General features: G+C 37.9%; 1 protein-coding gene across 1 annotated transcript; it reads right to left on the bottom strand.

Moving 5' to 3' along the window:
* Positions 1-870: 870 nt before the first annotated feature.
* On the bottom strand, positions 871-16,347 carry NPY1R (neuropeptide Y receptor Y1). The gene is made up of 3 exons (XM_026675878.2): positions 16,213-16,347; positions 2,333-3,192; positions 871-2,233 (listed from the first exon to the last, which is right to left on the bottom strand). Exons 2-3 carry the CDS (start codon positions 3,026-3,028, stop codon positions 1,778-1,780), a joined length of 1,152 nt encoding a protein of 383 aa, XP_026531663.1. The 5' UTR covers positions 3,029-3,192; positions 16,213-16,347; the 3' UTR covers positions 871-1,777.
* Positions 16,348-16,707: the final 360 nt, after the last annotated feature.

The following is a 16,707-nucleotide window of genomic DNA, read 5'->3' as shown; positions in this document are numbered from 1 at the left end:
CAATTCTGTTAATCTATTAGATTGTTCTGTTGTATTTTTTTAAGAAGCTGGCTGTAGTTTAAATAGTTTTGCATGTGTTTTATATGCAATTACTTAAAGCTAATTTTTTTTAAAATTCTTTTACTGTATTTTAAAATAAAGTTTCTGCTTCTAAATCAATCTGTCTTTTCATAAATGAAAAGGGGAAAGTAGCGGCTGATTACCTAATCGCTATAGAGAGCTAAGTGACAGGATATAATTTATTTCTTTTTATCATTTTCCCTTTAACTTACTAGGAATGTACGCAGGCTATAGAAGCCTGATCTTTTGCACATGATAGGATTTTCACTAGATAGCTACAGAGTCCTAAGAAAAAAAATATAGTTGCTTTATAGTATAGACAAGGGTCTCATTCAAACTCTGCATGCTTCAAAGTACATTTTTCAAATTGGTTATAAAGGCTGCACAGACCACACACTTATGGCATAGTCAAAGTGATACAGTGAGAACTGCAACTGGATCTCTTTTTTTAAAAGTGTAAGAACTATCATAATGTAAAAAAAAAAGGGAAGTCAGTGGACCTGTGATATTAAGGGAAATATGTTGATTTTTTTCTCCACTTAAAAACACATAGCAGTATTTTTTTTTACAAATATAAAACATACATGAATAGGTTGTTCTGATCCATAACTCTATTTACAGATACAACTATCAGTGGAAATGTTGAGCTATAAGTATTTAGAAAAACCATGAGACACCTTAATTACTACTGAGGTAAATGCTGAAACTGTCCCATCTGCAGAAAAATACCATAATGATTATGATGACTTTCAAAAAAAAAGGACCATTTAGTTCACCTAAAAGTGATTCTTCACAAGTGTCCTAAAAAAAAGTAGCTTTAAAATATGAGTGTTAGCCTATCCTGTTTCTACAATTGGTTCTATATTTTATTGAATTGCATAGAGGTTTTTAGTTTTGATTTTCGAAATAAGAAATGCATATCAATCTTTTTTGTGTCAAGCAAGAGAAAGTAGGAAATCCAGGCAGTTCAAGTGGATATAAAGGTTTATTGCAAGCTTAAGCTCTCTATAACAATCTGAACTACTAAAGGCCAAAGCCAGAGTCAATGGAATTCAAGGTGGGCTGGATCTAGTTCACTTGTAGGTGCGAAGTGACTGGAGACTGAGGACACATTTGATGCCTCCCTCGTGCTCAACCTGTCCAACTCCTACATTTTGATTTTAATGTTCTCAGTATTACTGATCTAGTTCAGTATTAAATAAAATTTAAATAGAAGCCTTTATTGAATACTGTACAGCTTTTTCTCTAATTTTTTAATTCTATATAAAAACTGCAAGGACGTGTCTAAGCAGTCTCCAATAACTGGACACAACTGAATTGGGGAAAAAGTATTAATAGCATATATTGTGCTCTCTCTCTCTCTCTCTAGTTGTGTGTGTGTATACGAATGTGTGTGTGTGTGTGTGTGTGTGTGTGTGTGTGTATGTATCCCAGTACAAGAATATTCTTAAATAATATACTAAATTGGTAGAGAAATACTGTATATGAAAACAAAAATAGGGGGGGAATTCCATTTCAGGCAGCAAAAGTATCAATATACTCTATAATATTAGAAAGAACACTTCATTTAAAAATCACAAACATGCAACAACAACAAAATCAAAACAACAGCAACAGCAGAAACATGAAAGTGACATTTCAGAGTTAGTGGAAGAAAAATAAACCTCTTTTAAATCTGGTGTTTGTTCACGAAACCATGTCAGTCACGACACAGCAGCTATATTTTTTCATCAGCATGGTCATTAATTTTTTTAAAAGTGAGAGGGCTGGCTTGCTTCAGAGAAGTCTTTGAAATATCTGTGTGCATTGTAGACATGGCTATTGTTTCATAGTCATCGACTCTGGTGTGGAAATCACAGAAACGAAAGAAAATCTGTAGATCGCGTTGAAAGTTCTTGTTAAGGAATCCGTAGAAGATGGGATTCACACAGGTTGAGATCATAGCTGTAAGGTGACAGATTAAAAACAACAAATTATGGCTGCAGGCTGCAGGGAGAATTTCATGATTCCAGTCAAAGACTGTATTGAAGATGGTGAGGGGCAGCCAGCACACGGCAAACGCCACCACAATTGAGATCAACATAATATTGATCCTTTTTGTTTCGGTGGACCGGTATTTATTATCCCTCATCTTGTCCACCATGTTGCACCTTCTTTTTAAGCGAATGTAGATCTGTGGAAAATAAGAATTCAGTTAACAACAATATAAGCCATATCTGAGAGGTGCCATCTTAATAAGGACAAAGAACATGCAAAAGAAACTCTTCCTTACCCTTAAGTAGCAAACGAATATAAAACAAAGGGGCCCCAAGTATTGTATGACCAAGAGGATGGTTGTGTAGGACAGTCTGGCTGACTCCCATGGAAATGAATCCAAGCATATATATTTTCCCTTGTAGTCTTCTATGGTTATATTAGTGAAAGGTTCATCAGTTAAAATATGGTATACTAAGAAAGGCAAAGACGAGGCTATTGCTAGGATCCAGATGGTGGCAATTCCAACATAGGCATGTCTGTTATTAGGCCTCCAGCCCCGAGGGTTGATAATCAACTGATGGCGTTCAATAGCTATGAGGACCAAGGAAAAAACAGAGACCGTGACAGAGACACACTGCACAAAAGGATTAAGTTTGCACATGGTCTCCCCAAAAACCCAGTGGTCCATCAGAGTATATACAAATGTGAAAGGAAGACACATGATAGTTATTAGGAGGTCTGAAAAGGACAGATTGACAATGAGAATGTTTGTCACATTGTGCATTTCCTTTTGCTTCAAGATTATAATAATTAAGGCCAGATTTCCAGAAATGCCAAGAAGGATAACAATTCCATAAGCCAAGGCCAAGGTGAATACCATTGCCAAAGGCACACGACAGTCAATGTCCTGGAAATGTAAGAGTCCAGAAGCCTCACTGGAGACGTTCTGAATAGAATTATTTCCTGTGAAGGAGAGAAGTGATGTATTCATATTGGGCTCTTCTCTATCTGAGATCACACTGAGCAATAGACTAATAGGCTGCCTCCACAGGCTTCTCTCAAGAGGTCAATTTTTTTTCTTCTCATTACACAAACCACGGATGGCCAACCAAAGATGCAAGGGAAATGTTCATGCCATTGATAATCTTGAAGGATCTGCAAAAAAAGTGGAATGTTCACATATTAATGTTTTAAGGTTATACCAAAAGAGAATTCTGTAGACATTTACTCAGAAACTGCCCTTAAAGTATTTTGTTGATATCAACATGTCATTATTTTCAGTTATAAAAGAGTAATAACACCAAGAACAATAGATGAACTAACATCATGAACTATAGGATTAAGGTATTAATTTTCATTTATTCGATTTATTCAATTCCTACTCTGTTCTCCCTAAAGCATCTAGACAAAAGTTGTATTGTTGTTACTGTATTTAATTATAATTCATTATGCCTAAAGTCAGAAAGTGGTACCAGAGTAAGATTCAACAACAGCAAATCCTCTTGAGGAGTGGAATTCTCTTAGGGTTTTCAAACAATCGTCTAGCTGGATCTTCAAAGACTAATCCACTTCTATAAATGTTTATTAGTAACAATCCTACCAAATTCAAATGCAGCTGTTTTGTGTTGCAAAGATTGGGTGGGATGGTTAAAATGAACTCTTGTATATTACTTACCCCAGAAGTTGCTTTTTATTGTGTGTGTTTTATTCATAACTCTTTATTGTCCTTATGGACAAATAGATATTATTTGACTTATTATCAAAATTGAGCCCAAAATGGCTCCTGCAGCACTCTGCTGGCCAAAACGAGTGATGTGTCCCATTTTCGGAACGTTTATCGGCTGTTTTTCAGCCTAGTTTTCAGCCCAGTTTCAGCCAGCAGAGTGCTGCAGGAGTCCATGGAAGTGAAAACGAGGCATGAGGGTCCTGCACATGGATTTAAGTACCCCATGGGCCAGATCTGGTCCTTGGGCCTTGAGTTTGACACCCCTGTCCTACATTAATGTTTTAGGATCCAATCGGTCTACGGGACCAGAGGTTTGTTCTTCCAAACTGTTGGACTTGTATTCATTCTCTGGGAACTTGTGAAGAATGAGAATTTCCCTGAGGATGGGCTCCAGCAGAAGTCTGAAATTTTGGAAGAACAAACATCTGGTCAGATTGGATCCTGCAGTATTTAAAAGTGCTCCAAGGTGTGCAGTGGCAGCTGCCAGCAACTTAGCAAATTAAGCGTATCTTTTTCCAAAATCCCAGGAAAGGGCCTGCTTCCTTTAAGGAACTTAGATGGATGCTACATTCAGACTTCTACACACTAAGGAGTTATCTTTTTATCTTCAGCTCTAAAACAGTGCTGCCTAGACCTACTGCTGAGTGTGGCTTTTATGAATTATTTATTGTTTTTTAAAAAAACTAACTTTATCCTTTTGACTTATTTTTGGCAGTTGCAGCAGGGAGCAGCTAAAGGCAAGTAAAGTCCTAAATGATGGTGAAGCACAATTTTCTGCTTTTCTTTCTGGATTTTGGAACTTACTTTCTTGTATGAAAGAAAGAAATGAAATGGAGTCCTGCATTGCTCTGCCTTGTGTTCAGCAATTGAATTTTAAAAAATTAGTTATCCTGAATTACTCTGTAATAATGTAATCATTGGGTTAAATACCATTAAATAATCCTTATATAAAATATTCATCTTGTTTGACAAAAGATACCATTATTAAATTGTAAGAAAAGAAAGAAGAAAATATTCACCGCAGTTCCTAGATAGGTTACAAATAAATGAAAACACCTGCATTTTAATGATAATCAACTCCTTTATTTATACTTCATTTTTAAATGCATTTTAGGTCTGAGATGCAAAAATGATTTGGCCAAAGTGCTTCAGGCCTTTAATACTGAGTTTCTGCTGCAACTTCTGGTTGCAAGGCTTCGGCGGCGGCAGGAATCCGCTTCTCTGCGGGTCCCTGCTGCGCTCACCGCTGAGGTACCCCTGATCCAGCAGCGGAAGACAGAGGAGATCCGGGCAGGGTCTGGGGATATCGCACCCCCTTTCCCCAGCCGGCTAGACTCCTTTTTCCTGAGGTGGTGGAGCAGCTGTCAGAAATGGCAGCCACAAAGGAATCTTCAACCGGATAAGACTGCGCAGGAGGAAGAACCAGAAGGAGAAGTTTTCTTGGCTGAACCGGGACATTAAGTTACTTTTAAAACACCCTGGAAACCTGACTTTCGGATTGATACATTTGTTTCCAAAAGATTGTTACAGCAGCAAAAGTGCTGAAGGAAAGTTCACCCCCCTTCCTTACGGAGAAAGCAAATGAGCACAGAAAAACCTGCTTCTTTAAGGTAAAAATAAGCTCTTTGTTATAAGTGGGAAGGAGAGGACTAAAAAAAAAATCTTTAAAAATTTGTTGGAGGAGACACCTTGAAGATTATAAGACCAGCAACTAACTGTAACACGGCTTTAAAATATATTTGGGATTTTGCCCCAGGAGGAAAAGTTGCAAAGAGAAGAAGAGGACATAATTTCTGCCTGTTTGGATTGTTTGACAACTTTGACATTTGCAAATTACTTTAAGATTAAAGACATCTGGGTTGTTCTTAAAAATTTACAATGGCACCATCCGTGGATGAACTAAAAATGGAATATGAAAAATTAAAAGAAAGAGAACAAAATGGCAAGGATTCATTGGGAGCTGTCTTCCACTTTTTAGAAATGGCGGTTTCTACGTACCAGCAAATACTTGAGGAAGAAGGAGAAGGAGAAGAAGAAGAAGAAAAGGAAGAAGCCATTTTTAATGGACAAAAAAGTTCGATTAAGAAAGAAAATAGGAAGAGAGGAAGGAAAAATGAGAATTTAAGATTCAATAAAACAACCAAGAAAAAGAAAAAGAAGGTGAAAAAAAGGTACAATGTTAGAAAGCAATTGAAAAGAGAATTACAACAGAGAGGGGAAGCTAAAAGGGTGGAGGTTAGGAGAGGAGGGGGCAAAAAGACCAGACTGGAGAAGAAAGGGAGGGAAAAAGGGGAAAAAAGCCACGGTCTGAAACAAGATATTTTTTTTAGAGATAAAGGATAAAGGATAGTGTATAATTAAAGAAAGATTCTGCAAGAGTACATAAGATAGTATTGTAGTATTTGCATTTGAAATAGTCTATTGGAATATTATAAGACTTAACAAAATATTAAAATGTTTAATAATGATAGATTTCAATATTTAATAAAATATTAAAGAGAATGTGTAAAATGATTAATGCTTAGTTATACTATTAATTAGAATTAGAACTAGAATGGAAATTATATACTTAACTATATTATAAGTTTATTATTCTTTTATTTTAAAATGCAACATGTAGAATGTACTAAGCAGAATCAGGATGGAAATTATGTATTATTTTAAGTGTTACTTTAGGGAAAGGCGTCACACCTTAAAAGTGATTACAGGGGAAATTCTTTGCTAAAGAGAAGAGATAAATAGATGATTGGAAAAGAACGGACAAAAGATACAAACATAATGATTTTGAAATAAGATGAAATAAATAAAATATAATTAAGAGAGTGAAAAGAAGGGAGAAGTTACCGTATTTGCCGGCGTATAAGATGACTTTTTTGCCCTGAAAAAGATGCCTCCAATTGTGGGGGTCGTCTTATATGCCGGGTAATTGGGAAGCACTGCGGCTGCCAGCGCTGAGGCACTTTTGCGCACCGTGGAAACAAATCCCGTGAAGCCGAAGGAGCAGCCAGCCTTCTCCCAGCTCCCAAGGAAATGAGGCTCGCACCGCTGAGGTATCTGGCTGGGGCTGTCAGGAGTTGTTACCGCTGGCGCGGCTCGCATGCTCCAGTCCCGCGTTGCCTCGGGAAGGGAAAGGCAAAACCAGGAGCTGCTGCTGCCATTGCAAAGCGCCGTGGCGCTCTTCCTTTTGCCTTTCCCTTCCCGAGGCAACGCGGACTGGAGCGCGGGAGCCGCGCCAGCGTAACAACTCCTGACAGCCCAGCCGGATACCTCAGCGGAGCCCAGCGGTGCGAGCCTCGTTTCCTGGGAGCTGGGAGAAGGCTGGCTGCTCAGCTTCACGGGATTCGCTTCCACGGTAGACAAAAGTGCCTCAAAAAAAAAGTGCAAAAGTGGAAGGCGTGCGGAAGAGGGCGAGTATATAACAAACTATATTTTGAGTGGAAATGTTGGGGGTCGTCTTATACGCCGGGTCGTCTTATACGCCGGCATATACGGTATATAGAAAATATAGAATGGTTAATAAGATATGAATGGTATATAAGGTGAGCATGAATTTGATTTAGGTCTGTAAAAAAAGATGTAACCTGGGGCTAAGCCACTTTTCAAAAGAAGTGTTATGTTTTATGTTTTGTGTTTTGGTTAGCTATGTTTTGATTGTGAATTAATAAAACCTTGGAGGAATAAAACTAAAGGGAGAAATTTGGAAAAGACATGTATAAATGATAATTAAGGAGGTTTTATCTTTTTATGTCTTGTTTTATGTTTTGTATTTTGTGTGTTTATGCTTGATTGAGAATTAATAAAACCTTGATAGAAAGAAATATAATTGAATAAAAGTGAAGGGAGAAACAATGAGAAATTTGGAAAAGATATATGGAAATGTGATAATGTGGAATTATGCCTTAAAAAATAATGTTTTATTTGCCTTGTTAAAACTTATAAGTAATTTTTAGAAAGGAGGTTTTATACTTTGATGTCTTATGTTTTGTTTGTCTTTAAAAAAATCAATAAAACTTGTTTTAAAAAAAATACTGAGTTTCTGCTCACTATTAAAGCTGACTGGCCATTTTTCAGATTTTTCAGGGAGCCTGAAAAAGAGTCAAACGGTCCCTTTTGAGCTCTCCTGAAGCCTGAGAAAAGGGCAATGTTGTACAACATAGTAGTGGCATGACTGGACCACTTGACTTCTGGAAGACTACAAATGAAATAACTTGTTTAGTTTAAAATCCTTAAAACTGTTCGTTCTCCCTTTTTAGGCTGAGCTCCTAAAATGACCATCATATAACATTAATTTTTAAATGCAGGGAGTGCTTCTGGATCCTGTCTTAAACATATTTGCCCAGCACTGAACCGATACAGATAATCAGAGTTGGAAGGGACTTTGTAGGTCATCTAGTCCAAACCCCCCCCCCCAAGCGGGAGACCCTACACCATTTCTGACAAATGGCGGTCCAGTCTCTTCTTTTGAGGAAATAAGGAAACTGAACATTTGAGGAGATGATAAGGAAACTGAATGCTGAAGGATTGTGTTTGATGGATTATCTGCCACCATTGCTGATCGAAACCATATAGGTAGATTTTCTCCATCTACCGCTAATCTGGTCTTTCAGGTGTTCTCCAGCAGTATACCCATTGCCCCTGTAATTGAGTCTATCTACCCTGAAACTGGTCATCCTCTTTTCTTCCAACTTTCTTAGCATTAGAGTCTTTTTTTTTTAGAGCTAGGTTTTTGCATAAGCATCCAAAGTAGGATAATTTGACCCTGGTCATTTATGCCTCAAGCAAGAGCTCTGGGTTGTTTTGCTTGATGATCTATTGGGGATGGAGAGTTTGGTAGGATTTGTCTGGGGGTTGCAGTAGGATGGAAGAATAATTCTTTTAAGACAAGGACAGGAAACATTTCTGCTGTGATGTTTTTCACGCATACACAAAACTGCATTCTGCATAAGTTTTCATGCAAATAAACAATAGTTAACAATCAATATGATTATTTGGCAGAAAGCCTTCTTGTGCCTTCCTTATACTTGTCCTACAATTACATCTGAAATCATAGGTTCTGTACCGTCCAAACTCAATAAATTTTAAATAATGAAACCATTTACTTCAGAATTTCTGTGAGCAGATTGGCTCTTTGGTTTGTTCCTATGAGAACACTTATCCATAGAAACCCAAAGATGTTTTTTTTCAAAAGGCAACTGGATTTTATTTGTCCTTGAAGATGTTTCATTTCTTATCCAAGAAGCTTCTTTGGTTCTGACTGAAGTTCTTAACTTTAAACAAAAATAAAGTTGTGATTTACTTTTGCTTTTCAGGAGATGCTTGTTGTGTTTTCATAATTAATTCCTATTTTCAAGTTTATTTATTTTTAATAATTGGAAGCTATGCAAAACAGAACTAACCTAGCCTTTTTTTGAATTCACAGAGTGGACCTGATTCAGCATGTTATGTGAACATAAATTTTGACTTTTCCCTGCTACACTGACCTCTATGGAAGGGATATTAAAGCTCGTCCTTCCACAGCTATCCCATTATAGCTCTATTTCTGCTAGCATTTACCTTGAGAAGTCATAACTGGGCTTGACCTTATCTTTATAAATTTGAAAACTTTCAAAGTTGGTTCTGAAGGATGACAATAAATTGTGTTATTCAGGTTGATCAGAAATCAGCGACATGCTGTAGCCTTCAAAAGTTATGCTAAACCTTCTCTCCCCATCCCTCCCTTGCATACTATATTTGGAGTGTGGAGCACCAGGTCTGCAAATCTGAGTTAGTAAATGGAACAATAATTGCATGTACGCATTGAATGATATGCCAATAAGACATGTAAATTATGTAGCCTGAATTCCAATTTTTCAACTACCAATAGATACATTTTCCCCAATCTGTAGAGAATAACCTAAATCCTCTATAAACCTGATCCTTAAGGAGGAGGAAGATGAATCTGTTGATCCTGCATGGTTTGTGATTGTAGTCTTAATGGTGATCTCATTTCAGCATCAAGCTGTTTTTAAACTGCCATTTTTTTTTCTTCCCTCAGCAAAGCTTTAGAGAGAGGAAAAGAGCAAGTATGGTCTCATTAGTATTGCACTGTCCCCAAGGTTCTTGCAAGAAAATTGTTTTACTAGCTAATATTCCTTCTGGGGATGCAGAAACAGTAAGAGTATACACACAAGTAACCCCGGACATTTCTTTAATCTCAGTCAGAATGGCCATTTGGGGAAAGGTCAGTCACTGAGATTAAGGGGGAAAAAATAAACAGAATAGAGAAATTAAAGGAGAAAGTGCAGAACAATATTTATCATACACATTAAATAAAGTTATAGAAGCAGCTTATATGTTGTACAACAGGATATTGTATTTATAAAATATAAACACAAAGTTATAGTAAACTCTGTGTTTATATTTTACCAAGATGACACAAAACAGCAAAACCCCAAGAATCAAAGAAGTCAGCATTTAAACTGAGTTGCCTTTCATCCAGTAATCCCAATTCTTGTTGCTTTTGTAAAGTTATTATATATCATTTAAAAGTGAAATCGTTTTGGGGGTGATTTAGTCTGAAAAAGTGTTGATCTATATAGTGTAATTAAGTTATTGCCTTCCAACTGATTTAAAACAAGTTATTGTAAATGTAATTTACATTTACTCTGTAATTATTCCAGCTTTTGAATTCATCTTTGAATTCCCAAGGTATTCTGCAAGAATACTTTCAGCAATACTTTTTATATCCTCATTTTAGATAAACAGCAAGCTGTGTGGCACTCCAAACATTGCTGAAAGATGATATTCAGCATCCTCCTTCATCAGTAATTCTGGTTTGGTCTGTCGGAATTGTCATCATCAGTATCAGACAAAGGGTTCTCCATTTTGTTTGGAAAACAAAATGCACTGTGATGCTTAATCTGAAAGTAATGCTGCAGTCTTAAGGGTTAATTTGATTATATGACTCAAGAAACCCTTTCAGTTAGCTAACAAGTTTCCTTTAGTTAATCATTGTTTGAAACATATACCAGTATTTAAACTGCAGATGAAAAGCTGTTTATTATAAAAACTATTCTCTTCCTAATGGGGAAGCAACAGGATTTATTGGACTACTTTACATTCTCACATGCTCCAAAAGCAAACAAAGCGTAACAATCTCCTTTAGCTTACATGTTTATACAGGTGCACATATATGAACATAAACTAGACTGATCAATCAATGGAATCAAAGTCACGCAAGAAACAGGTTAATATTCTTATATATGAGGAACAGGCAATCTATTTCTTCAAAGTCATCTCAGTATAATCACTGAGATAAAAACACCCATCTTAAAAGATACAAAGAGACAAAGACACTCATTTTAGGATTATACTTAGAATTGATTGATTGATTGATTGATTGATTGATTTAGTCAAGCGATTATAAGATAACAGGTATAAGTATAAACATAGTTATGAATACATGAAATGGATACATATAAGAAGAGAAACAATAGGACAGGGACGGTAGACATGTTGGTGCGCTTATGCATGCCCCCTATAGACCTCTTAGGAAAGGGGTGAGGTCAATAGTAGATAGTCTAAGGTTAAAGTTTTTTGGGAAGAAACCACAGAGTCAGGTAGAGTATTCCAGACATTGATCACTCTGTTGCTGAAGTCGTCTTTCCTGCAATAAAGTTTGCTGTGATTAGCCTTGAATTTGTATCTATTGTGTGCTCTTGTGTTGTTATGGTTGAAACTGAAGTATTCATTGACATTGCAATATATAATTTTATATACTATACTTAGATCAGACAGAAGGCAGTGTAGTTCTAGGTTTTCTAGTTCTAGAATTTCAACTCTGGTGGCATAAGGTATTCTGCAACGAGTAGAGGAGTGTGGAGAACTCTTCTTGTGAAATATTTCTGGACTTTCTCAACTGTATTAATATCAGATACGTAATGCGGGTTCCAGACTGATGAGCTGTATTCAAGTATTGGTCTAGCAAATGTTTTGTATGCTCTAGTTAGTAGTGTGATAGCTACGTAGGATTAGGTTAACAACTCTTAATGCCTTTTTGGCTATGTAGTTACAGTGGGCTCTAGCACTTAGATCATTAGAGATGAGTACTCCAAGGTCCTTGACAGAGTTTGGATCATCAACAAGGTTTTGACTATTCAGCTTGTGTTTTATTGTATTTTATTGTATTTATGCTGAATTCAGTGGAAATTCCAAAAGGATGTTCTATATCAGATGGCATAGATACCATTCAAGAAGCATACAACTATTGATTAGCAGTATTTACATTCTACCTCCTTTTCATCCAGTAAAACTTTCCTACAATGCCTGCTGGGCCTAATCTGGACAGATATATCTAGCAGTCATTTCAAGTACAAATCAAACACACATAGGCATATATTTTTTTCTCCTAAAGCAGCCTAATAATAACTGCTAATAACCAGATACTCATTTCCAACCAGGTGTGGCCGAGTTTTTGTATCTACCGTAGCCCAGGAAGATCACAGTCATTGGCCAATTTATCACTTAGTCCACTTAATTAAAGGTTCCGGGAAAGAAGGTGGAGGAAGTGATTCATAGCTCATTCCAAGAAACAATCCAAACCAAATATTGGGGAAAGGGCTTAAATCTGCAATTATGTGCATGCTTACCTGGAAATAATTCCTGATCTCCATTTTGCTAACCTGTAACATTTTAGGTATTTTCAGAAGCATAGGCTGACTATTACTTGAATCTAGTCTTAACCTGCAATTTGCACATGCCTGTTCTATCTTACCCAACCGAAGCCCTTCATGTGTTCCTGATTATAATTTCTAAGCAATTTAAGGACACCTGGTGTTTTTAAGAGAAGCCCAAGGGAAAATAGCCCTCCAATACCACTTTCTTGTTCCAATGTATTTTTTGCTCTATGTGTATATTTGTCTAAGACAATGACACAGTAAAGAAGTACAGTGGATAAATACTTTTTTTTAAAAATGAAGTAACTCAGGGTTACATTTTAAGTCATTCAAGAAAATAAAATATAAAGTATCAGTCAATTATTTTAAAATACACTATACTTCTGGGGAAGATACTGTTTGTGGGAACAGAATAATTCCTGACCCCATTGCATCCAGAAGAATATGTGCCTCATGGACTCTGGTCTGCATTTTCTCTGCATTTCTCTGCATTTTCTCTTCATTTAATTCCAACAATCTGTTTTAAATTTCTAAGCCGGCAAACCGATTATTTTAGTATCATGGAAGTCTCTATTTTTCCTTGAAAGACCTTCTGCCTTCCTTATTTTTGTAACTTATTTCCTGAAGAGATAACGAATGCTTGAGAGTTTGGCTTTAATTTTATATATTTGTGGTTTGGTATGATAAGGTTTATAGTCTGGTAGGAACTAATCAGCATGATTTATTTCTAAGTAAAATTGCTGTATGTTAAACTGCACAACTTAACAACACTGAGCATTAGTCTATAATTAAATGCTGTCTAATTCGTTGGAATGTCACCTCTAAAAAAGAGGGTGGCACATAAATCATATAAATAAAACAACTGTTTAGTGTCCTTAGAATTGGTAATATTAATACTAGAATTGTCAGAACAGATTCGTATTATCGTTTTCAGTATTATTTTAATCACATTATAACTTATTTCTAATAAAAGTGTAGACAAAAAGATGCAAAGCTACAACTCATTTGTATGGAACCAAGCCAACCAACACTCAGGGTTCACAGGATATGATCAAGTATAGTATTAGGATATTTGAAAAAGATAAAGAAAAGTGTGTGGGAGTTTGAAGTCTATTTTTTAAACCACTCTCTACAAATGGGACAAGTATCTATTTCTTAGTATATTGACTCTGGGTTCATGAATGCATGGATAAATGTGTAGGAATAAACAGGCACATAAATTAAAGGCAGCATGGAAAGTAAGGGTTGCAAAGTTGTCATGCTTCAAATATATTAGATTTTAAGGCCCCGAAGTCCCAGAAGTTCAACATTCTTTGGGAGCACCAGATGGGTGTTTTGTGGCTGAAGACTAACAGTAGAGACACTGACTGATTAGTGGCATCATGGATGCCAGATACTAGATACTACTTGGTGCTAGAAACTACTTGGCAGCAATACCCTCCAAAAAAGCCATTTTGTTCTTCCAATGCATGCTTTTGTGATTTTTCAGTCTAGCCTATAACCTGGGATTTTTAGAGGTCTCTGTCAGAATACTGTTGCTTCACTGTTCCAAATCAACCCAATTCATTTAGGTTTCCATCGTTTGTGATGATGGCTTCATATTTTTTTTAATTTCTTTTTCAACTGTTCTCTTATTCTCTTGTCCTTTCAAGCATACACTGTTATAGGCACAAGTTTTAATTTTCTTCCTTCCTATGCTTTCTCTTCTGGAGCCTTCTTTGGTGCCATATTTCATTCACAGCAACTTTACAGGCGCTCACCCATACTCCATCTGCCTCCTTCAGCTCAATATAGAAAATAGAGATCCTGAGCTGTTTTAAACATTAACCACAGAATGAACCAAAATTACAGAACATGTGGATGATTCCTCTGGATTAAGGAACAGTGGGAAAGGTTGAAATGTCCATTCTTCCCTTTCTCTAACAAAGAAAGGGGTCAGAGTAAAGCAGGTTCTTGTCTTACATCCTGAGACCAGGGATAAAAAAAATCAGAAGCCACCCAGATGTTTTCCATTTTCTCTCCACCATCTCTGGCCCATGGTGGAAATTGGACTTAAAGCAAATGAGAGATGTTCCAGGGATTAAGTTAGACAATGCTTTTCTCTCCATTGACCTAAAGTGGAACTCAGCCTTGGTTTTTTCTCTCCTGCCCGTTATAGCCTTGCTGAAGAAACCTGGTTAACCCTTCAACCTCTCCCATGGTTCCTTAATCCAGAGGAATCTTCCTCACGTCCTGTAATTTTGGTTCATTCTGTCAGATCCGTGTATCTGTCATTTCTTCAATGGAAGAAGAGAAAAAAAAAGGGGGGGAGACTGATAAAGAAATCCTTCTTGATATAACCTGAATATATTTAAACTTATATCGAATTTGTATAACCTACACATGATACAATGGAGGGATGAAACCCAGATGGCCGGAACCTATCACCTCTGGGAGAGACAGCCAGGAGATGAAGAGACCATAAAAATTCCACAGTGAGATGTGTCCTGGGAAACTCTGGAAAAGATCCTTCTCAAAAGGGGGGGGGGAATTAACATGTCGGCTCTTTGTTTTACTAAATACTCATCGGGGTAAGGGGAGGGGTTTTAAACTCCCTTATCTATCCCTGCATGCCTGAGAGACCTTAGACACCGCTTTTAACCCCTACACGAATTGTCCCATCTCAATAAAGGATTCCTTTTTGATAGGTTTGGTTTTCAGATGTTCATTCTTGTTCACTGAATGGGAAAAAACTTCTGTAGCCTTACGGTCATTAATGAGAGTTGGTTGCTGGGCACTGTAGGTGCAGCAACATCTATAGAAATATTATGTTCTTTACCTCCATTCTACTCTCAATTGCAAATTTGGTACCATTCATTTGGGAGAGCTGAGAAGCAGCAGACTCTGAATTTTTTTAAAAAAAAAATCCTATTTTTTAAAATCATAGCCTTTTTAATTTTAAAGCAGAAATTGAAAAAAAATTAATTTCTATCTACTATTTGTTTGTGATGACACTATCCCTTGCTGCCTAGGTTTAGGGCAAATTTGTCCAAATATATATATATATATGTAGGGCTTTCCTCCATTGAACCGGGGAAAGTTCTGAACACATTCTGTGGTTCATGTTTAAAAGCGGGACAACAGGTCGAGACCTCAAAGCAGGAAGACCAACGGCTGTTCCCGTTCTTCTAGTGACCAAAGATGTTGCAGGGTCCTTAGTGATAAAACGTATTTTCCTCCCCTATTTCCGTGGTTTACAGGAGGACGAAGCTGAGCAGAGACGAGTCCCCGTTTTTGCAGCGGCTCCTTAGGCACCAAGAGACGCGCTTCCTTTGCGGCGCCTCGCTGGGCTTTGGAGGGCATCGCTTGCCTTGCAACCTGCCGAATACCAGCTACTCGGGGCGGGCTTGGAGGGGGGAAGGAGATAAATTGGCAGGAGCTACCGACTCCCCTTCCCAGGCCCTTTATGTCTTCTTCCCAACCTCTTCTTTTTTACCCCAGGATTTTGGAATTTGGAGGTCGAAGGGTTCAAAAGCTGCTGGCTAAAGAACGGGGGGTTAGAAAACTCCAAGCAATTCAGATACTCGGTTCCCGCCACCTCGGTGTAGGTGTATTAATATTGTATTAATATCACACACACACACACACACAAAACGGCGCTGCTGCAACATGGAATAGAAAAACTCGCCTCAAGTTTAGGGAACTCACTTCGTACTCCCCAGTTGGCAATGCAAACGACCTCCTTAAAATGCTTGCAACCTCTCCGGACACAACGGACAAAAAACGCCCGGCACAGCCGTCAAAAAGGAGCCTTACCTGGGACTTTTTGCTTCCCCCGCTCCGGTTGGTTTTGAAAGCATCCGGGACAGACAGGTGATCTGTGTGACCTGTGGGAAGGCCAGCAGAACCGGGACAGGCCGGCTGGCACTCGCTATAGCTGCCGACCCTGAAGCTTAAGCGAGGAGAAACCCACCCACCCCTCCACACACACACACTTCACCTCACCTCCACCCACCACCTTAAAGATGAACTCCACCTTCTTGGCCGGCTGTCAGATAAGGAGCGGTGAGGAAGGTGAAGAGCCCCGCCTCAGGGCAAGTCACCTGAAGAATCCCACCCCCCTACCCCCCATTAGAAGCCGGTGGTCTCTTCATCATGCCGGAATAAAAGGGTCCTTAAGTCTTGGAACTAAGGCAGGAGGGGAAAGGATGCCGTCGCGGGAGTGGTTTTTCTGAACGCTGGCGAACCTGGGAGTCGTGGTTTGCGAGTGAGCGCCATCTCGTGTCCAAACGCCCCCTCACTAAACCAACC

The sequence above is a fragment of the Notechis scutatus genome, chromosome 4 (assembly GCF_049901735.1).
Source record: "Notechis scutatus isolate UNSWTSFEM ecotype Mainland chromosome 4, rNotScu1.2, whole genome shotgun sequence".
In the NCBI taxonomy this organism is placed as follows: Eukaryota; Metazoa; Chordata; class Lepidosauria; order Squamata; family Elapidae; genus Notechis; species Notechis scutatus.
The sequence above is the reverse complement of the archived record's forward strand: the minus strand, read 5'-3'. Positions and strand labels throughout refer to the sequence as shown.